The sequence below is a fragment of the Electrona antarctica genome, assembly GCF_951216825.1.
Source record: "Electrona antarctica genome assembly, chromosome: 18".
Classification (NCBI taxonomy): Eukaryota; Metazoa; Chordata; class Actinopteri; order Myctophiformes; family Myctophidae; genus Electrona; species Electrona antarctica.
The window spans coordinates 31,957,639-31,981,025 of record NC_136799.1 but is presented as its reverse complement, the minus strand read 5'-3'; the positions used below and the strand labels follow the sequence as shown (position 1 = coordinate 31,981,025).

Genomic DNA, 23,387 nt, shown 5'->3' with positions numbered 1-23,387 from the left:
CTGAGTAAAATGTTCACGGAAGTGACATAGCTGCTGTAGGAAAATAACATAGCTAGGCCAGAGCTAGGCCAGAGCCACGTATATTATTCACCTAAAAGAGAATGAACCGTGTTATATCAGTTTTCAGCACAAACCTTTGTGTAGTAACTTGTGGCTGAGGTTGTCTTTGCTCCACACAGTCTGTAAAGAGTGACACTAGGCTGGCACGTGAACACAACGAGTGTACACAGTCCACGACTGTTTTGTGGGCTAATGCTAAAGCTTCAAGAAGGGACAGTCTACCATTTTCAACCTGAAAAGACCCAAAGAGGGCAACCCGCAGATATAGAGCTTCACTCTAGTGGCGATGTGGGGTGAGATTCGTGAGAATGAGATTGAGAAGACTGTGAGTATTAGTAAGCTCGTTCTGTTCTATTTGTATTCTGTACTGTTCTGTATACGAGTGAAGTGGCGTCCCGTACGTAGCTGCATGGTTCACATGACGCTCTTACTTCACGAGCGTCCCGTTTCTCTCCAAAGTTGAATTTTGCCACTACTGTTGGAGCAGCCATAAACTGTCCCGATGTTCTGCGCATCTTTGTAAAGTTAGTGATCTACTGTAAAAAGCAGCTAAAAGAGTAACGTGAGCTGAGCAGACTATCAGTTACTGACTTTCCCATTCACTTTACTTAGAAATTACTTTTTACACCGCACCTATGTTGGCGCAGCGCACAGATCACCTCTCTATGGATTCGTTATGAACCTGAACACTAACAGTGTAATTGTTATCCTTTGATTGATTGATTGAAGAATTTATTAACAGTTTGCAGAATTACAGTACATTTCAAGCACAAACTCAATACAAAGGCTGTTAACTGTGAGTGGACGACCCAATTAAGCATTACACTTGTTTCCAATAGGGTCCACCATGTTCAAATCATCAAAACATTTAGAGACGTACAAATAGACACTTCTATAGACAGAACAGGAATTCATCATAAAGGAGGTAAAAAGGGAAAAGAAATATATACAGTGAGGGGAAAGAAGGGGCGGGGGGGGGGGATTCAGATTTTACGGGGGCCAGTTTCGAATTGCAGCCATCCGTAGGTGCCCTTTGAGAGCGGTTTTGAAGGAGTCAAGGGATTCGCATGTCTTAATGACAGTTGGTAGGGCGTTCCACATTTTGGTGGCATAGGAGCGAAAAGAATTTAGTCCCTTGTTTGTGCCGAATCTGGGTTGTACATGGTTCGTTGCACTCCCTCTGGTGTTGTTGGTGTGGACTTCGTTAACATTAAGGAAGTATCTAGACAGGTACATGGGTATCTTGGTGGTGTATCGAATCTTGTGGACCAGACCCATTGCAAGATGCTGTACTCTGTCGTCGACCCTAAGCCATTCCAGCCTGTCGAAGTGGGCAGGGGTGAGGTGGGTTCGGGGGGCTAGATCAAGTAGGAGCCTGACCAGTTTGTTTTGGGAAGTCTGGAGCCTGGTTTTAAGGGCCTTTGAGGTGCTGTGGTACCAGGAGGTGCATGCATAGTCAAAGAAACCCTGTACAAGGGCTCCTGTTAAGGTCTTCAAGGTGTTTTTGTTGACCAGTGAGGAGATCCTGTAGAAGAATCTTGTTCTATGGTTGACTTTTTTTGATTACGTTGGTGGCCATTTTATCACCGGAAAGATTAGCCTCCAGGATGGAACCTAGGTAGGTAATTTCATCTTTACGTGTGATAACATTGTCACCCACTCTAACCAAGAAGCCATTTGCCTTGCTGAGATTACTAATAGAGCCAAAGAGAATGGATTCAGTTTTTCCCAGGTGTAAAGATAGTTTGTTATCAGCGAGCCAGGTGCAGATTCTACCGAGTTCAGAGCTGAGGGCATTTTCAACCTGCAGTTTGTCCCTGTCCGAGACCAGCAGTGCTGAGTCATCTGCGAACAGGAACAAGTTGCAGTCACAAGCTGAAGTCATGTCGTTTACATATATTAGGAACAGTAGAGGCCCTAGTATGCTTCCTTGTGGAACGCCACAGCTCACTGGGAGGGGGGGGGGGGACAGTGTTCCGTTCACTTCCACCATCTGTTCTCTCCCCTCCAGGTAGGATTGCATCCAGCTCACTGATGTGCTATCGAAACCAATTGCTTTTAGCTTGTTAACCAGTATGGAGTGGTTCACGGTGTCAAAAGCCTTTTGGAGGTCCAGCATGACCATGCCGCAGTATTTGCCAGCGTCCACCTCTTGTTTGATGTGGTCGCTCAAATAGAGAAGGCATGTGTCAGTGGAGTGGGATGTTCTGAAGCCAGATTGGAACTCGTACAATAATTTATTAGTGGCAAGATACTTTTCAACCTGTTCATAGACTATTTTTTCCATCACTTTCGAGATGGAACTAAGAATAGAAATAGGGCGGTAGTTGCCGGGGTCTAATTTACTCCCTTTCTTGTGCAAGGGGGTTACTTTGGCCAGTTTGAAATCTTGGGGGACCTGTCCCTGTTTGATGGAGAGGTTTACTATGTGGGTGATGATTGGAGCTATAGAGATGGCTGAGTCTCTGAGAAATTTGGAGGGAATGTTGTCATGGCCTGTGGCCTTGTGGGGTTGGAGGGCACTCAGTTTCTTAATTACCTCATCAGTTGTTACCATAACTAGTTTAAAATCGTCTTTACAAACACCTAGGTTTCTGTAGAAGGTTGTAATGTGCTCTACACCAAAGAGCCCAGAGTGGGAGGGCAGTTTGTTAACCAGAGTTGTTGCTATGTTTGTAAAGAAGATATTCAAGTAGTTGGCCACATCAAGGTTGTCAGTGATGTTTATGTTTGAAAATCTGGTTTTTAGTTTCTGACCATAGCTTAGTTGATTGTTTAGTAGCTTCCAGAGCTCATGAGGATTGTTTTTGTTTTCCTGAGCTTTATCATTAATGAAGTTACTTTTAGCTGATTTGGTCATAAAAAAGAAAACTTGACCATTAGACAGTGGACTTTTTTCCCCCTTACTTTAATTCGCACAACTCATTAAATAATTGAGGATAAAATGGGAGTTTTGTGAAAATGCATTATGTGAGAGGATTACAAAGATCCACAGTTTGTAAATACATCAAAGATGCGATTATAATACATCTGTAATAGATAAAGCCTTGGCCTGGAAGAGAGGTCACCAGCTGGTCCCCAACCTTCTTAAAGTCCCTTAATAACCACAACACTCCAGTTGGTGGGTCAGCAGCCAATACAACGGGCTGCTTCTGTGTTCTTGTGGGGTTGCAGGCACTGAGAGGTCTCTAGGACTGTGGTTTGCTTCCTGCCTAGTGCCTAGGGTCTTCTTATGTCTCACCAGACTACCGGTATGCATGCATGACGTCTGTCCTTGTCCACAGTCCACACTTGGCCTTACTCTGTCAAGGTGGTTTGTTTGAGCCTTCTCTGCGTCTGTGTCACTGTCCTTGTTGCCGTTGAATCTGAGTCTCTTCCTCCCCTCCTCTCGGGAGGAAGCGGGTGCCATTTGTACGTTCTGTAGCTTGCTTGGTGCCCTCATGCGAGTGCTGCAAAAGGGGCACTCGCATGTTATTTGTAACAGGGGCCAGCAACTGGCCCCTGTTACAGATAATATTCAAGATTGTATTCAAGATTGTAAAAAACAAATTACAAAAATACTATGAATGTTGTCTGTTATTGTTGAAGCTGTCAGAGTATATGAGGAGTTTCTCTTTTTAATTAATTAATTAATTAATTAATTAATTAATTCCATTGCAGGTGTAGATGAACTCTCCAGACCCAGCCAGACCCATTTCAGTGAAACAGCCAGACCTCTGTAAGTTTCACTGGCTCTTTTCTTCCCATTTTATAGCTTCAATGTGTTTATTGTCACATACACATACAATAATAAGAATGGAGTACAAAGGATGCAGATGGAAACAAGCCATAGTGCTTTCTTGTGTGTTTATTCCTATTTGCATTGCGGCATACCTTGTATTCAAGGTTCAAGGTTGTACTTTATTGTTACATCTTCTAGTGTACAGGTACATAAGAGTACAAGTTATTTTAGTTTGACTTCCTTCAGATAATGCAGCAGCATAGATAACAGTCAAGTGTGCACTTTTTAAAGCATTCTGCACTCCCATGTATACAGCTTTCTTGTTGTGCACATGTAGCCGGTCTGGGCCTACTTCTCAGCAGACCCTCGCTTCGCTGTGTTGTGCTTTGATGGACAAGGGTTTCACTTTAGCCGAAACTGGTGGGGTATTTATTTCTGGACACTGGACGAAATAAACACAAAATGCATCAGCATTAGAACACACAGGTCGTCTGCACCACACCAGTCTCCTCGCAGTCTGCCATGTAACAAGTCAGACAGTCAGTGGCTAGCAAGCCTTACAGAATATCCAGATACAATCTGTTACAATAGTTCACAATACCACAATATACAAATACACTTAAATAATACACCACCAGCTAATTAATATTTTATAGAAAAGTAAATGGAACAGTAAAATAAACACTATAAATATAATAAATCATGGGAGCAACAGAAAAACAAATATACCTTGACAAAATAAACACAAAATACATTAGAACACACAGGTCTCTGCAGCACACCAGTGTGTAATGAGGAAAACGGCAATGAAGCATAGACTGCTGCTACCCAATTCACAAGGAAAAAGTTTGCTAAAGCAACATCAAGAGTTGCATTTTACAGTCATACATTATACAGTTATACACTCATTTCACAGTTTATATTGTTTTAATACTCTTAAACAACTTTAGAACCGAAATCTACCAAAGTAAATATTAGCATGTGAAGGATCTTTGGTGGAATGGATCCAATATGTCTTATATACCTGCTACACACACATTTGCATGTGTGTAGCAGGTATATGGACCCCCTATTGTCTGGAATAAAGTTTAAATTGAATAAAGTTAATTGTAGTTATACAAAATAAAACCTTGAACGTTTTAAACACAAGATTTGCCAAAATAGATAAAGAAAAATGTTCCTTGTGTAATCTCTTTGAACCCAAGATTCATATGTTGGAGAGTTGTGCTTAGGCCATTTTGCCTATTATCGTTATTCTTGTTGATACCACAATGTCTCAAAGTCATTATTCGCATCATTTCAGCCCAGTGTGTGGAGTCCAGACTGCAGGTGAAGATGAATTCTCCAGACTCTTCCAGGGACATTTCTATTAAACAGGAGGAACCTGAAGACTACTCGCACCTCGGTACATTTCATGTGCCCTCTCTCTTTCACTATTTTCTTTGTTCTGTTGAAGGGCTGCGACAATATCTAATTTTCACTATAGACTACAATAATCTTTGAAAAAATGACCATGACAATAAGATCTCGATATTCGTATAGCTATCATTAAAATCTTATTAATCTATCCCTGACAGCTAATTAATAGTTCTACTGCGTAACCCGTGTTCCCCGCTATTTAATCCATGTGTCGGTGCTGTTTTTTAATAATAAAAAAGAGGGGATTTGTCGCGGCCCTGGTGATGAGGCCGTCGCGTTACGAAACCGGAAATCAAGCCATGCTCTGGGCTGCTAGGGCTTCTGGGAAAATGAGTTCAATGCAAGTGAATGGGGGGTTTGTTTGGACTACGACATGCTGTGCAGGCTGTTTTCGTTTCGCATCGTAATGGCGGCATGTTTTTCTCTTCAACAACAAACCATGGGACTATTATCCGCCGGATTTTCGTCGATCAAAGCTGCAAATACTTCGGCGTATGCTCCAAAGGTAATAGATCAATACTGGCAGCTTAGATAGGATGGATAGATTAATCTAAGGCCCCAAAAGTGTTAAGAGTTTAGACTGTTTCCTGTTTTTCAGAACTTCATTAGTACTTAGTAACTGTAATGGCTCAATCTTAGTAGTTAATAGCTCAGTTTGTACATGGAACACGGAAGTTAGACTGGGGGGAATGTCCGTCAAATAACGCCTAATTGATTTGTGTAGACTGAAATAAGAGCGCTCTTTACAGGTCTGTTTTGATCAACTATAGAGGGTTTAATTGGTGCTGAATTTGAAGCTCAACAAAAGCCAATTCATCCTGGTGTATGACGGAGGATGATTTCATGATGAATTTAAATCTCTGCAATACCGTTATTGTGAGCGTTTTTTATCATGATAAACGATTATTGTCCCATCCCTAATCCAGTATTGACTATTATGTTACATCTTTCTGCTCCTAGACATCCTGCACATGGTTGTGTGTAAAGAGGAGATTTCCTCGAAACAGGAGCGAAGCCACCGTCTGCTCCAGGAGGAACTAGAGCCTCCACACATTAAAGAGGAAGAGCTACTAAAAAGACCAGAGGAGCCTGCTGGATCAATGTTGACATTACTACCAGTGAAAATTGAAGATGGGGATGAAGACATCTCTTCACGCATCGTTGAAGTTGAAGTTGAACTTGAATCGGAGTCTGAATCTGAAGGTGAACTTGAATCTGACACTGAACTCACTGAAGACAGTGATGAGCCCAGTGGAGGTCAGTCGGCTTCAAACACGAGCTCTATAACTAGGAAGAACCAAGGAGACGCAGAGGAACCTAGATCTTACAGTCATCTTAATTGTGCCCAATCCATTCAAAAAAACATCTTGCTTATCAACCCACCTTGGCAAATACAAGATGCCAGTGCAAATGGGCCAATAAATGTTATTTATGCTAATGCCTTAGATTCATCTAATGTTCCAGTCATCAACATTCCACTGGTCCTAGCTTACAATGGTTTGGTTCGATCTAGTGAATGTCAACAGGTGACAACTTCTAAACAGCAATTACAGACACGGGCAAAAGCACAACACACAATAGATGTCCCAATAGTTTCCCAACATCAATCTAGTCGAGAGGTGTGCAAGCGATGTCACAAACGCTTTTTACACCTAAACAAGCACCTGAGCAAATCGCCTCCATGTCAGAACTACTATGACATACATTCTTTGAAAAAAAAAGCAAACAAGCATGCAACTTATAGACAACGGCAATTACAGCAATGCCAATCCGAACACAATGAACCTATTCTACAGCTGTGCAATCAATGTCGCAACCACTTTAGACACCTAAACATGCACCTGAGCAAATCGCCTCCATGTAAGACCTATTATAACAAACATTCTTTGCAAACAAATGCAGACAGGTCTGCAACTTAAAGACCACGGCAATTAGAGCAATTACAGCACAACACACACAATACATGTTCCAATAGTTTTCCAACATCAACCTATCCTAGAGGTGGGCAAGCAATTTCACACACACTTTATACACCTAAACATGCACCTGAGCAAATTGCCTCCATGTCACGGCTATTATGACATACATTCTTTGCAAAAACAAAAATGCAGACAAGCATGCAACTTATAGACTAGGGCAATTGCAGCAATTACAGACCCAGGCAAAAGCACACCACACAATGGATATCCCAAGTTTCCCAAAATAAGGAACCTATTCTACAAGTGTGCAATCAATGTCACAACCACTTCAGAAGCCTAAAAGCCTATTCATAGTCTGGATTTTCGGTGGTCAGGTGACCACCGCTCCGGTGGTGAGGTGACCACCGGAGCTGTAATAACGTGGAGTGGTGGTGAGTAAAAACAGAGAGAAGGGCTGGTGCGGTGGCGGTGGTTTGCTCTTCACCGCGGCTCAGTGACGTCATGTTGTAGTTCGGTGGTCACCTCACCACCGAAAATCCATACTATGAATAACGCTTAAACAAGCACCTGGGAAAATCACCTCCATGTTATCATGATAATAACGATTATTGTCACATCCCTAATCCAGTATTGACGTTCATGTTACATCTTTCTGCTCCTAGACATCCTGCACATGGTTGTGTGTAAAGAGGAAGTTTCCCCTAAACAGGAGCGAAGCCACCGTCTGCTCCAGGAGGAACTAGAGCCTCCACACATTAAAGATGAAGAGGAGGAGCTACTAAAAAGACCAGAGGAGCCTGCTGGATCAATGTTGACATTACTAGCTGAAGTTGAAGTTAAAGTTGAATCGGACACTGAACTCACTGAAGACAGTGATTGGGATGAGACCAGTGGAGGTCAGTCGGCTTCAAACACCAGCTCTATAACTAGGAAGAGACAAGGAGACGCAGAGGAACAGAGATCTTACAGTCATCTTAATTGTGCCCAATCCATTCAAAAAACCATCTTGCTTATCAACACACCTTGGCAAATGCAAGATGCCAGTGCAAAAAAGCCAAGGCCAATAATGCCAAGGCCAATAATGCCAAGGCCAATAATGCCAAAGCCAATAAATGTTATTTATGCTAATGCCTTAGATACATCTAATGTACCAGTCATCAACATTCCGCTGGTCCTAGCTTCCAATGGCCACCATTATGGAAGTTTGATTCGATCTAGTGAACGTCAACACTTAAATTCTTTGCAAAAACACACATCAGACACTGCATTTCCCCAACAGACTGACACTGTGCTAAAGTCAAAGATGTGCAAGAAGTGTAAGAAGACATTTAAAAACCTACAATTGCATCTGCGCAGATCTAGTGAATGTCAACACTACGGCATAGATTCTTTGCAAAACAAAAACTATGCAGAAAAGTTGACAACTTATGAACAACAGCAATTACACACACAGGCAAGAGCACAACACACAATAGATGTCCCAATAGTTTCCAAACATCCTACAGAGGTAGAGCAATTACACACACAGGCAAGAGCACAACACACAATAGATGTCCCAATAGTTTCCAAACATCATCCTATAGAGGTAGAGCAATTGCACACACAGGCAAAAGCACAACACACAATAGATGTCCCAATAGTTTCCAAACATCATCCTACAGAGGTAGAGGTGTGCAAGCAATGTCACAGACGCTTTTTACACCTAAACATGCACCTGAGCAAATCGCCTCCATGTCAGAGCTACTATGACGTACATTCTTTGCAAAGAAAAACAGGCAAGCATGCAACGTCTAACAGACAAAAATGCAACTTATATAGACAACGGAAACTGCAATTACAGACGCATGCAAAAGCACAACACACAATAGATGTCCCAATAGTTTCCAAACATCATCCTACAGAGGTAGAGCAATTACACACACAGGCAAAAGCACAACACACAATAGATGTCCCAATAGTTTTCAAACATCATCCTACAGAGGTAGAGCAATTACACACACAGGCAAAAGCACAACACACAATAGATGTCCCAATAGTTTCTAAACCTCATCCTATAGAGGTAGAGCAATTACACACACAGGCAAAAGCACAACACACAATAGATGCCCCAATAGTTTCCAAACATCATCCTACAGAGGTAGAGCAATTACACACACAGGCAAAAGCACAACACACAATAGATGTCCCAATAGTTTCTAAACCTCATCCTATAGAGGTAGAGCAATTACACACACAGGCAAAAGCACAACACACAATAGATGTCCCAATAGTTTCCAAACATCATCCTACAGAGGTAGAGCAATTACACACACAGGCAAAAGCACAACACACAATAGATGTCCCAATAGTTTCTAAACCTCATCCTATAGAGGTAGAGCAATTACACACACAGACAAAAGCACAACACACAATAGATGTCCCAATAGTTTCCAAACATCATCCTATAGAGGTAGAGCAATTACACACACAGACAAAAGCACAACACACAATAGATGTCCCAATAGTTTCCAAACATCCTACAGAGGTAGAGCAATTACACACACAGGCAAAAGCACAACACACAATAGATGTCCCAATAGTTTCCAAACATCATCCTACAGAGGTAGAGGTGTGCAAGCAATGTCACAGACGCTTTAGATTACTAAACATACACCTGAGCAAATCGCCTCCATGTCGGACCTATTATGGCGTACATTCTTTGCAAAAAAAAGCAGACAAGCATGCAACGTCTAACAGACAAAAATGCCACTTATATAGACAACGGAAACTGCAATTACAGACACAGGCAAAAGCACAACACACAATAGATGTCCCAATAGTTTCCAAACATCATCCTACAAAGGTAGAGCAATTACACACACAGACAAAAGCACAACACACAATAGATGTCCCAATAGTTTCCAAACATCCTACAGAGGTAGAGCAATTACACACACAGGCAAAAGCACAACACACAATAGATGTCCCAATAGTTTCCAAACATCATCCTACAGAGGTAGAGCAATTGCACACACAGGCAAAAGCACAACACACAATAGATGTCCCAATAGTTTCCAAACATCCTACAGAGGTAGAGGTGTGCAAGCAATGTCACGGACGCTTTTTACACCTAAACATGCACCTGAGCAAATCGCCTCCATGTCAGAGCTACTATGACGTACATTCTTTGCAAAAAAAAGCAGACAACCATGCAACGTCTAACAGACAAAAATGCAAGTTATATAGACAACGGAAACTGCAATTACAGACACAGGCACAAGCACACTGCACAATAGATACCACAATAGTTTCCCAAAATCAACCTAACCTAGAGGTGTGCAAGCAATGTCACTCACACTTTAGATTACTAAACATACACCTGAGCAAATCGCCTCCATGTCGGACCTATTATGGCGTACAGTCTTTGCAAGGAAAAGCAGAAACGCATGCAACGTCTAACAGACAAAAATGCAAGTTATATAGACAACGGAAACAGCAATTACAGGCACAAGCACACTGCACAATAGATACCACAATAGTTCCCCAAAATCAACCTAACCTAGAGGTGTGCAAGCAATGTCACTCACACTTTAGATTCCTAAACATGCACCTGTGCAAATCGCCTCCATGTCAGACCTATTATGACATACATTCTTTGCAAAAAAAAGTAGACAAGAAAAGGCAACGGCAATTAAAGGCACAGGCAAAAGCACACGACACGACCCAATTGATAGAAAAATTATATGATAAATACCTTTTAAATGTAAAAATGCCCAAAGGAATCTTAGACCGTTAAACCTTAGTAGTTGCCAAATATAGTGCACTGTCACTTTAAGATAGCACCAAACTCTGAGAAACCCCTTTGAATGGAAGCTTGGAGTAGTTGGTTTTCAATACAATTCACTCAACGAAATACAATGTTGCGGTACAATTTAATAATCCAGACTCTGGCAAACGGAGAAGAAAAAAACGCAACTTTGACAGCGCCTCCCCGTTCGTTCCCTAGCCCCTGCAGCCACGAGACGAGAGACACCACTGAGCATGCTAAAGCACAAAGGAAACTTATTTTGTAGTGTAAAATAATAATTAAGTTGTAATCGCTATAGTAATACTTGAAGATTTGCTCATGCAAGGATTATAAATAAATCGATATTCTGTAAATGCTGAAATTTAAACGCAAACATACACATTGCTGACTGGAAAAGGACAAAAAGAATAAAGAAAGAAAGACATCGAAACAAACTCAAATGTATGAAATAATCAAAAAATAATCTCATAACTATTTGGTCTAAAACTACTTTATCGGGGATATTTATTTCCCACCACGGAGTAATTAACCTCTGTCCGTGTCACCCAAGGGGGCAGGCAGACTTTCCAACGTTGAAGCTCTGGGTCCTAGTGGTAGGAGGAGGGACTACAGGCGGACCCGTGGATTCATGACCGGGAAACCCCGTGCAGCTGGGCTTTAACGTTGAGCGCTCGGTTGCCCTACGTCACTCAGGACCTCAAAGTTGAGGTCCTGGGAGGGACTTCCGGCAGTCTTCCGGGTGCTTCAAAACGCCACTGAGCAACTTCCACTGACATGAATAGCTGGGGGGGCGGAGCTTCGCGCCAGTTCAGTCTCTATTATATATATACTCTATGGTGTCACCAGACTATCCACCTTAGAGGTGGTCTGCTACGGCCAGTGCGGGGGCCAGAGGAGAGAACCGGGAGGCGGCGAGTGCATGGCCAACTGGTAGAATTACTGAGTCGCATCTGAGAATCCCATCGGCAAATAAAGGAATAACTGTTCCCTGTTTTTCCTCGTGAGTCAACAGTCTGTCTTGAGAGACTAAAATACTACTAACACATGCGCGCCGATATTTTGTGTTTTAAAAGCTATAAGCTGATAGATGCCATTAATTTATTCTCTGCATTATTTCACCTGCGGTTTATCCAATATTAATTAATAATATATTTCATTGACCCAAATCTGCCCTAAACTGCGGTTACCCGCAGCTAAATCCGCCATCCACAGGTCTCTAGTGTATACTCTCAGACTCAGCCGGCATAGCAGTGGGTCCATCTAGTCAATGGAGTTAAACTATCCAAGATATACTGAACCAAATTGGAGAGAGTCCCTGATTTATCACTTTTTGATGAAGAGGCAAAGTTCAAGATTGTACTTTATTGTTACATCTTGTGTACATAAGAGTAAAACTTATTTTAGTTTTTCTTCCTTCAAACAATGCAGCAGCATAGATGATAAGAACAGTAGCATAATGATACAACAGAAAAGTAAAAATATTGAAAGCGAGAGTGCAAAAGAGCAAGGCGAGAAATAAGATTCAAGAGCACATTCAAATCAAATGTGCATATCCTGTTTCTTTGAAGATTTTGTTTTAGTGTTTGTGCTGCCATTTGGGTGTATGAAAAAAGATGTGAATAATTGTTTTAAGAATACTATGTTGTAAAGAAAAATCAATAAACTATGTTTAAAAAAAAAAAAAAAGAAAAGAATGAATGTGTCTTGTCATATTATAGCATCATCAAATCAAATGTACATGTGCAAATAGTTCAGCATATATACCAAGAAAAATATACCACAAACCTTATGCAACCCAGATTCGGCACAAACAAGGGACTAAATTAATTTCGCTACTATGCCACCAAAGTGTGGAACACCCTACCAACAGTCATTAGGACATGCAAATCCCTTGATTCCTTCAAAACCGCTCTCAAAGGGCACCTACGGACCACTCTGGATCCCCCCCTCATGTTTTTCCCATTTTACCTCCTTTTATGATGCTTTCCTGTTTTTGGTTAGAAGCGTATATTTGTACGTCTCTAAATGTTCTGATGAATTGTAAACAAGTGTAATGTTCACAGTTAACAGTTTTTGTATTGAGTTGTGCTCGAAATGTACTGTAATACTGCAAACTGTTAAATACTTCAATCAATCAATCATGGAATGAGATCCACTATTGGGTAGATTTACTGTGATTTGTAAAAAAAAGAAAAAAAAAAAAGAAGAAGAAATGGTTTTCAACCTTTTTCATATCAAGGTCCATTATTTATTCTGCATTTTAGCCATGGACCACCATTTGATGAGATTTAAGCGTTATTCATAGTATGGATTTTCGGTGGTGAGGTGACCACCGGAGCTGAAATAACGTGGAGCGGTGGTGAGTAAAAACAGAAGGGCTGGGGTGGTGGCGGTGGTTTGCTCTTCACCGCAGCTCGCCGCTCAGTGACGTCATGTTGTAGTTCGGTGGTCACCTCACCACCGAAAATCCATACTATGAATAACGCTTAAGCCACCAAGACTTATTATGCTAATATTTTGTTGTCCAAAATACCATGCTGTATTGATGTGGTACCATAGGAGAAATAACAGGCAAACGATAACCTCGCCCACCAGGCTTTCCACCACCTCGGAGGAAAGCCTGGTCTCTGTTTCATTTCGGTATATGATCCGCTCGGGAGCGGATGATATCGTTACGTCATGTTGTAGTATTGTTTTGTAGTCGGCAGGCAGGAACAACAAACACAAACTTCCTTTTCCCTCAAACCGGAAGAATAACAATAAAAGCTCTCGTAGCCTGCAGCTTTTATTGAGAAAAATCGGTTTGAGGGAAAAGGAAGTTCGGGTTTGTTGTTCCTGCCTGTCGACTACAAAACAATACTACAACATGACGTAACAATATCATCCGCTCCCGCCCGGATCATATACCGAAATGAAATGGTGCCCAGGCTAGGCAAATGATGAAATTAACAATTCTTCTACATTCTCTAATTGTGTAGACTTCTTGTAAAGTAAGTAACATGCAGATGTTTAAAACTAACATTTTGAGAGTTTAATTTTACACTACCATTACCAACTCTCATCCTTGAGCTGGGGACCACTTAGAACCCCCCCCCCCCCCCCCATATAAGGACCACTGGTGGTCAGGTCACTGGACCACTGGTTGAAACCTGGCACTGATCTAGACTATTCTAGACAACTCAATAGATTCAAATTAATTTAAAAAAATGAATAAAACCACATCACCTTGTACGAGGTAAAAAAGATGGACATTAAATGAGGATTATAGAGCGTAGCAGTCCCGCCCCCTTTCATGATGACGCCAGGCCCAGGAAATGAATCCCAATGCATTTTTCCCATAGACATTTCAAAACGTATTTATTTAAAATTCGTACGAAGCCAACTCTTGTCGTGACAAATCATGACAACACACACAATATTTTGGACCAAACAAATAATTACAAAGAAGAAAAACAACAAAAAAAGTGTTGTAACCTTCCGTTTTTTTCTACTTTCTAATTATTTGTTTGGCCCGAAAAATTGTGTTTTGTGATTTGTCACGACAAGAGTTGGCTTTGTCCGTGGCGTAAACGTCTTTAAATAAATACTTTCTGAAAAGTCTATGAGGAAAATTAACGGATTTCTTTTCCGGGTCTCTCGAGGGGGCGGGACTGCGACGCTCTATTATAGGCATGGTTTATTTTGGGGTTATTATATGTGTAATGGCGGGCTCTCTTAGGTAGAGCTAAGCTGTCACTTGAGCACCTTCTTAGGCTTTCTCTGTGAGGGCTGATTCCTCCTGCACGAAAGGGCTAGAAATACACCAGGGCTCTAACGTGTATCTCTCAAAGGGTGAGCGAATTAGATCTGACTGAGGCTTCTGGCACGTTTCTGGTCAGCTAATTTATATTCCACACACAGAGCTCTGCCGTCCCACCCAAGCCCATACATGTGACCTGATGTCACTGCCGTGCTGACCGTCACTCTGGCGACGGTCTGTGTGGCATCACTATCCGCGCTGTCCGTTGTCGTGGTAACAATATGCTTATAATTGAAACTGGGGCCCGGGCGGTTTGCGTCAATTATGTGTTTATGCTTATTTGTATTAGTCTGCATTAAAGCATCATCTTATTCATATAGGTACACATTGCCATTAAAGGAATAATTTAATTTATTTTAAAGGACCAACTTAACCCCTAGATATATATACTGTAGGCTGCACAACCTCATCATGACAGCTTGTGAGCTTGTATCAGTCACAGATTTGATCGTGTGTGTGTGTGTGTGTGTGTGTGTGTGTGTGTGTGTGTGTGTGTGTGTGTGTGTGTGTGTGTGTGTGTGTGTGTGTGTGTGTGTGTGTGTGTGTGTGTGTGTGTGTGTGTGTGTGTGTGTGTGTGTGTGTGTGTGTGTGTGTGTGTGTGTGTGTGTGTGTGTGTGTGAACACGGACAGGATAGAGAGAAGGACGAGGACCGTGTCCGTCCTCTCGTCCGGGTTGAAACACACTATCCGTTCCAAAACAGTAAAAACAGAGCAGGGAGTGAACAAACATGATACAGAGAGAACTTCTGTGTACTGTACAGTGTTATAATATCAGATTGCTGCACAAACCTTTGTGAATAAGTAGTGTCTGAGGTTCTCTTAATTTTCTCCACAGTCCGTGTAAAGAGTGACATTAGGCTGGCACGTTGTGGAAACGGGAAGTCCAAAGAATGTTTGTTTTGTGGGCTAATGCTAAAGAACCTAGAAGTACTAGTGAACAACAGACGTTGTCAAAATCCTTTATTCTTATTGACACAACAATGTCTCAAAGTCATTATTCTCATTTCAGCCCAGTGTGTGGAGTCCAGACTGCAGGTGAAGATGAATTCTCCAGACTCTTCCAGGGACATTTCTATTAAACAGGAGGAACCTGAAGACCACCCACATCTCGGTACATTTCATGTGCTCTCTCTCTTTCACAATATATATTTTTTTTGTTCTGTTGAATTGCTGCCACAATATCTATTTTTCACTATAGACTACAATAATCTACAGAGTGGCTTTAGGCCAAATAATCAAATACCGGAGAACTCGCCAGTTTACCAAGTCGCAGCGGCGCAAATTCTTCATCAATGTCTTCATCGTTATGCTAACATGTTGTCTTCATCAGTGTAGTATGTCAAACTCACAGATGTTATAGTTAATTTCCAAAGTGATCAAATTATTTTGTGCAATTAAATGGTCAGCTAGGTGATGATAAAAAGGTGAGTATGGTACCTGGTAGGCCTACCATTTCAGGAATTGTTTACTAATGAATTACATTGTTTCGGTACTTTGGTGTTTATACTTTTAGCATTCCTACTTTCTCTAGTGTTAACTCTAAACAACTATCCTTTCTCTCTCTCAATTCAATGCAATTTAAATGAAGGTGAAGTAAAACTAAATCGCGGCGAGTTGGTAAAGATACCAAATAATCTATCCCTGACAGCTTTAAGAGTTTAGACTCTTTTCTGTTTTTCAGAACTTAATTTTCCAGAACTTCCGGTAATAACTTATATAGTAGTTATAGTTATAGTTACTTAGTAACTGTAATGGCTCAATCTTAGTAGGTAATAGCTCAGTTTAAGTTAGACTGGGGGGAATATCCGTCAAAAAAACATATTTTTTTGGCGAATCGATTTGTGTAGACTGAAATAAAAGCGCTCTTTACAGGTCTGTTTGATCAACTATAGAGGGTTTTATTGGTGCTGAATGTGAAGCTCAACAAAGGCCAATTCATCCTGGTGTATGATGGAGGACGATTTCATGATGAATTTAAATCTCTGCGATACGATTATTGTGAGCGTTTTTTATCATGATAAACGGTATTAATGATTATTGTCCCATCCCTAATCAAGTATTTACTATTATGTTACATATTTCTGCTCATAGACATCCTGCACATGGTTGTGTGTGAAGAGGAGGTTTCCCATAAACAGGAGCGAAGCCACCATCTGCTCCAGGAGGAACTAGAGCCTCCAGAGCTACTAAAAAGACCAGAGGAGCCTGCTGGATCAATGTTGACATTACTACCAGTGAAAATTGAAGATGGGGATGAAGACATCTCTTCATGCAGCTCTGAAGTTGAACTTGAACTTGAATCTGAAGCTGAAGTTGAATCTGACACTGAACTCACTGAAGACAGTGATGATTGGGATGAGACTAATGGAGGTCAGTCGGCTTCAAACACCAGCTCTATAACTAGAAAGAGAATCATGATAAACGGTAATAACGATTATTGTCACATCTCTAATCCAGTATTGACTATTATGTTTGTTACATCTTTCTGCTCCTAGACATCCTGCACATGGTTGTGTGTAAAGATGAGGTTTCCCCTAAACTGGAGCGAAGACACCATCTGCTCCAGGAGGAACTAGAGCCTCCACACATTAAAGATGAAGAGGAGGAGCTACTAAAAAGACCAGAGGAGCCTGCTGGATCAATGTTGACATTACTAGCTGAAGTTGAATCTGAAGTTAAAGTTGAATCTGACACTGAACTCACTGAAGACAGTGATGATGAGACCAGTGGAGGTCAGCCTGCTTCAAACACCAGCTCTATAACTAGGAAGAGACAAGGAGACGCAGGGGAACAGAGATCTTACAGTCATCTTAATTGTGCCCAATCCATTCAAAGAAACATCTTGCTTATCAACACACCTTGGCAAATGCAAGATGCCAGTACAAAAAAGCCAAGGCCAATAATGCCAAGGCCAATAAATGTTGTTTATGCTAATGCCTTAGGTTCATCTAATGTTCCAGTCATCAACATTCCACTGGCTTACAATGGCCACCATTATGGAAGTTTGATTCGATCTAGTGAATGTCAACACTACGACATAAATTCTTTGCAAAAACACACATCAGACACTGCATTTCCCCAACAGACTGACACTGTGCTAAAGTCAAAGATGTGCAAGAAGTGTAAGAAAACATTTAAAAACCTACAATTGCATCTGCGCAGATCTAGTGAATGTCAACACTACGGCATAGATTATTTGCCAAAAAAAAGCTATGCAGAAAAGTTGACAACTTGTGAACAACAGCAATTACACACACAGGCAAAAGCACAACACACAATAGATGTCCCACTAGTTTCCAAACATCATCCCACAGAGTTGTGCAAGCAATGTCACGGACGCTTTTTACACCTAAACATGCACCTGAGCAAATCGCCTCCATGTCAGAGCTACTATGACGTACATTCTTTGCAAAAAAAAGCAGACAAGCATGCAACTTATAGACAACGGCAACGGCAATTACAGACACGGGCACAAGCACACCACCCAATAGATACCACAATAGTTTCCCAACATCAACCTAACCTAGAGGTGTGCAAGCAATGTCACACACACTTTAGACTCCTAAACATACACCTGAGCAAATCGCTTCCATGTCGGACCTATTATGACATACATTCTTTGCAAAAAAAAGTAGACAGGCATGCAACTTATAGACAACGGCAACGGCAATTAAAGGCACAGACAAAAGCACACCACACAATAGATATCCCATTTGATGGAAAAATTATATGATAAATACCTTTTTTAAATATTACTCAATAAATTTAAAAATGCCCAAATTAATCTTAGACCGTCAAACCTTAGTAGTTGCCAAATATAGTGCACTGTCACTTTAAGATGGCACCAAATTCTGAGAAACCCCTTTGATTAGAACCTTGGAGAAGTTGGTTTTCAATACAATTCACTCAACGAAATACAATGTTACGGTACAATTTAAGAATCCAGACTCTGGCAAACGGAGAAAAAAAAGAAACTTTGACAGCGCCTCCCCGTTCATTCCTCTAGCTAGCCCATGCAGCCACGAGAGACACCACTGAGCGTGCTAAAGCGCAAAGGAAACCTATTTTGTAGTGTAAGGATTATAGCCGTATAATATTGATAAATATTCTGTAAGTGCTGAAATTTTAACGCAAGCGTACACATTGCTGACCGGAAAAGGACAAAAAATTAGACATCGAAACAAACTCAAATGTATGAAATAATTCAACTCATAAAACTATTTGGTCTAACACTACTTTATCGGGAATATTTATTTCCCACCCCGGAGTAATTAACCTCTATCCGTGTCACCAGACTATCCACCTAAGAGGTTGTCTTCTTTGGCTACGGCCAGTGCGGGGGGGTAAGAGGAGCGAACGGGGAGGCGGGGAGTGCATGGCAAACTGGTAGAATAACCGAGTCGCATCTGAGAATCCCATCGGCAAATAAAGGAATAACGGTTTCCTGTTTTTCCTTGTGAGTCAACAGTCTGTCTTGAGAGACTAAAATACTACCAACACATGCGCGCCAATATTTTGTGTTTTAAAAGCTATAATAAGCCGATGGATACCATTAATTTATTATCTGCGTTATTTCACCCGCGGTTTAATTAATAATATTCATTGACCGAAATCCGCCCTAAACTGCGGTTACCCGCGGCTAAATCCGCCATCCGCAGGTCTCTAGTGTATACTCTCAGACTCAGCCGGCATAGCAGTGGGTCCATCTAGTTTCTAGTCAATGGAGTTTAAAACTATCCAAGATATGCTGAACCAAATTGGAGAGAGTCCCTGATTTATCACTTTTTGATAAATCGTTAAGAGGCAATAACAATGCAGCAGCAACAATACGAACAGTAACATAATGATAGAAAAGAAAAGTAGAAATATTGAAAGCGAGAGTGCAAAAAAGAGTAAGGAGAGAAATAAGATTCAAGAGCACATTATGTATTGTATGTAATGTTTTTTTTTTCTGTTTGTTCATTCATGGACATATCCTGTTTCTTTGAAGATTTTGTTTTAGTGTTTGTGCTGCCATTTGGGTGTATGAAAAGATATGTGAATAATAAACATATGTTGTTTTTTTAAAAGAAATGAATGTGCATAGTCTTGTCATATTATAGCGTCATCAAATGTACATGTGCAAATAGTTCTTGGTATATTGTATAATACCAACAGCATATACAGCTCCATCTCAATTAATTAGAATATTTTGTAAAAGTTAATTTTCTTCTGTAATATAATTCAAAAAGTGAAACTTTCATATATTCTCAATTAATTGTGCATAAAGTGAAGTAGACCTATTTAAACCCTGTTATTGTTTTGATCTTGATGATTATGGCATAGGCTACTGTAGCCACAACAGCTACAGCTCATGAAAATTAAAAAATCATATCTCAATGAATTATAATATTTTACGAGACCACTAAAAAAATGATTTTTTTAAACGAGAAATGTCGACCATTTGAAAACTATATTAATGTATGCAGTCTATACTTGGTCTGGGCTACTTTTGAACAAATCATTTCATCAATGGGGTGTGGCATGGTCCATGGAGGTCATCAGCCTGTGGCACTGTTGAGATGGAAGCCCCGGTTTGTTTGATAACAGCCGTACATTAATTTGACTTGTTCAGTTTTATGTCTCACACCTTCCTTTTGACAATAGGCCTACAACCTAGATTATCTGTGGGGTTCAGGTCAGGCCAGTTGGCTGGTCAGTTAAGCACAGTAATATTTTAGTAGTAGCATTTTTGTAGTCTAGGGCTCCACCGGGCGCGTCAGCGTCACCGTCAGGGAATGTTCCCTTTTTAATCAATGAGATTGATTGATTGATTGATTGAAGAATTTATTAACAGTTTGCAGAATTACAGTACATTTCAAGCACAAACTCAATACAAAGGCTGTTAACTGTGAGTGGACGACCCAATTAAGCATTACACTTGAAGGGTGGCTCCACTGCCCGCGTTGCGTTGCGTGACGCGTGACGCGTGCATTAAAATTGAACCGGTGCGTTTTTTGACGCACGCGACGGAGACGCAACGCGTCCGGTGGAGCCCTCACGCCCTGGCGTGAGGCGCCAGTTCAGTCTCAGTCAGTAGGCCTGTGTGTGTGTGTGTGTGTGCGTGCGTGTGCGCGCGTTTCAACACGGACAGGATAGAGAGAAGGACGAGGACCGTGTCCGTCCTCTCGTCCGGGTTGAAACACAACACACTATTCGTTCCAAAATAGTAAAAACAGAGCAGCCAGGGAGTGAACGAGCATGATACAGAGAGAACTTCTGTGTACTGTACAGTCAGTGTTATAATATCAGATGTCTGCACAAACCTTTGTGAGTAAGTGTCTGAGGTTGTTTTAATTTTCTCCACAGTCCGTGTAAAGAGTGACATTAGGCTGGCACGTTGTGGAAACGGGAGGTCCAAATAATGTTTTTGTGGACTAATGCTAAAGAAACATCCTATAGAGCCCGTTCAGTACTATACAACAGACGTTTTCTTAGCCCAGTTGGACGTGTTGAGGGACAGTCTGCCGTTTTCAACCTGAAGACACAAAGAGAACAACCCTCTGGCAACGTGGGGGTACTCATTATGCAGAATGTCCCGTTTCTTGTTTTCAAAATCCTTTGAAAGCGTTGCTATTCGCTCGTAGATCAGCTATTTTCAAATGGCTGAAATGAATGAAGTGGTTATAATAATAATAATCTACAAAGTAGATACAAAATAAACCTTTATTTCCTTGTGTAATTTTTTTAAATGAAGCGTGATTTATATTAAATCCCACAATCTTTTAACCCAAGATTCATATGTTGGTGAGTTAGGCATAGGCCACTAGCTTTGCCTTTAATGTCTTCAAATATTCTTGTTATTCTTGTTGACACAACAATGTCTCCAAGTCATTATTCTCATTTCAGCCCAGTGTGTGGAGTCCAGACTGCAGGTGAAGATGAATTCTCCAGACTCTTCCAGGGACATTTCTATTAAACGGGAGGAACCTGAAGACCACTCACACCTCGGTACATTTCATGTGCTCTCTCTCATTCACTATTTTTTTTGTTCTGTTGAATTGCTGCCACAATATCTAATTTTCACTATAGACTACACTACAATAATATTTGAAAGAATTATGACAATATCTCGATATTCATATAGCTATCATTAACATCTCTATTTGTTTTAACATGGTTTATTCTCATTACCATAATCGTTTCTACAGAGTGGCTTTAGGCCAAATAATCTATCCCTGACAGCTAATTAAGTGTTTAGACTGTTTTCTGTTTTTCAGAACTTCATTTTCCAGAACCTCTGGTAATAACATGTACTTAGTACTTAGCAGACATTACCAGGTTCAACGGCGCCACCCCCCATATTCCACCGCCCTCCCCCATTCACACCTCAGCCTATTTCAACACCGACAACATTAATTCTATTGTCGCCTCCAACGGTCTTCACCTGTTTCATTTGAATGTGAACAGCCTCAGTCCCAAACTGGCTGAAATCAGACAATTGTTTCAAAACGGTAAGGCAAACATCCTGTGTTTCTCTGAAACTAAACTTGATGAGTCTACTAAGGACCCAGAGATTGAAATAGAAAATTACTCAGTCATTAGAAATGACAGAAAAAAACACGGTGGTGGTGTGTGCATGTATATTCACCAAGATATTGAATACATTACTCGTACTGACTTGCATGGGTTGAATTAATTTTCAAAAATGCTAAATCAGTATTAGTTGGCACCGTCTATAGACCGCCCGACCAGCATGGGTTCTATGATATGCTTGAAGGATGCTTAGCTGGGGAGGAATGTGTAGAGAAAATCCTGATTGGCGACTACAATACAGACATGCATCGTAAGGAAGCACCTGTGACCTCTGACAAGCTTGATGTAGCCAACTACTTAAACATCTTTTTTACAAACATTGCAACAACGCTGGTTAACAAACTGCCCTCCCACTCTGGGCGTTTTGGTGTAGAGCACATCAAAGCCTTCTACAAAAACCTAGGTGTTTGTAAAGATGATTTTAAAATGGCAATGGTAACAACTGAGTGCCCTCCAACCCCACAAGGCTACTGGCCATGACAATATTCCCTCCAAATTTCTCAGAGACTTTCCATAGCTCCAATCATCACCCACATAGTAAACCTCTCCATCAAACAGGGACAGGTCCCCCAATATTTTGAACTGGCCAAAGTAACCCCCCTGCACAAGAAAGGGAGTAAATTAGAACCCGGCAACTACCGCCCTATTTCTATTCTAAGCTCCATCTCGAAAGTGATGGAAAAAATAGTCTATGAACAGGTTGAAAAGTATCTTGCCACTAATAAATTAATGTACGAGTTCCAATCTGGTTTCAGAACATCCCACTCCACTGACACATGCCTCCTCTATTTGAGCAACCACATCAAACACGAGGTGGATGCTGGCAAATACTGCGGCATGGTCATGCTGGACCTCCAAAAGGCTTTTGACACCGTGAACCACTCCATACTGGTTAACAAGCTAAAAGCTATTGGTTTTGATAGCACATCAGTGAGCTGGATGCAATCCTACCTGGAGGGGAGAGAACAGATGGTGGAGGTGAACGGAACACTGTCCCCCCCCTCCCAGTGAGCTGTGGCGTTCCACAAGGAAGCATACTAGGGGCTTTACTGTTCCTAATATACGACATCAACAAGGGACTAAATTATTTTCGCTCCTATGCCACCA

The 23,387-nt window shown here is 41.1% G+C and overlaps 1 protein-coding gene across 7 annotated transcripts in view; it reads left to right on the top strand.

Moving 5' to 3' along the window:
* The first annotated feature begins 1 nt into the window (after position 1).
* LOC306942420 (uncharacterized protein) overlaps positions 2-23,387 on the top strand; it is a 59,036-nt gene continuing 35,650 nt past the window's right edge. For 3 of the 7 annotated variants that reach the window (XM_079528285.1, XM_079528284.1, XM_079528287.1), the window contains exons 1-6: positions 2-385; positions 3,721-3,778; positions 5,085-5,186; positions 6,161-6,403; positions 15,715-15,816; positions 21,594-21,695. In XM_079528285.1, the coding sequence (XP_079384411.1) occupies positions 3,727-3,778; positions 5,085-5,186; positions 6,161-6,403; positions 15,715-15,816; positions 21,594-21,695 (601 nt within the window). In that variant the 5' untranslated portion in view covers positions 2-385; positions 3,721-3,726. Of the gene's footprint in view, positions 386-3,720; positions 3,779-5,084; positions 5,187-6,160; positions 6,404-15,714; positions 15,817-16,796; positions 17,076-17,200; positions 19,768-20,826; positions 21,019-21,593; positions 21,696-23,387 lie in introns of those variants that run through there. The other 4 variants (XM_079528283.1, XM_079528286.1, XM_079528289.1 and 1 more) reach the window with 4 other exon arrangements.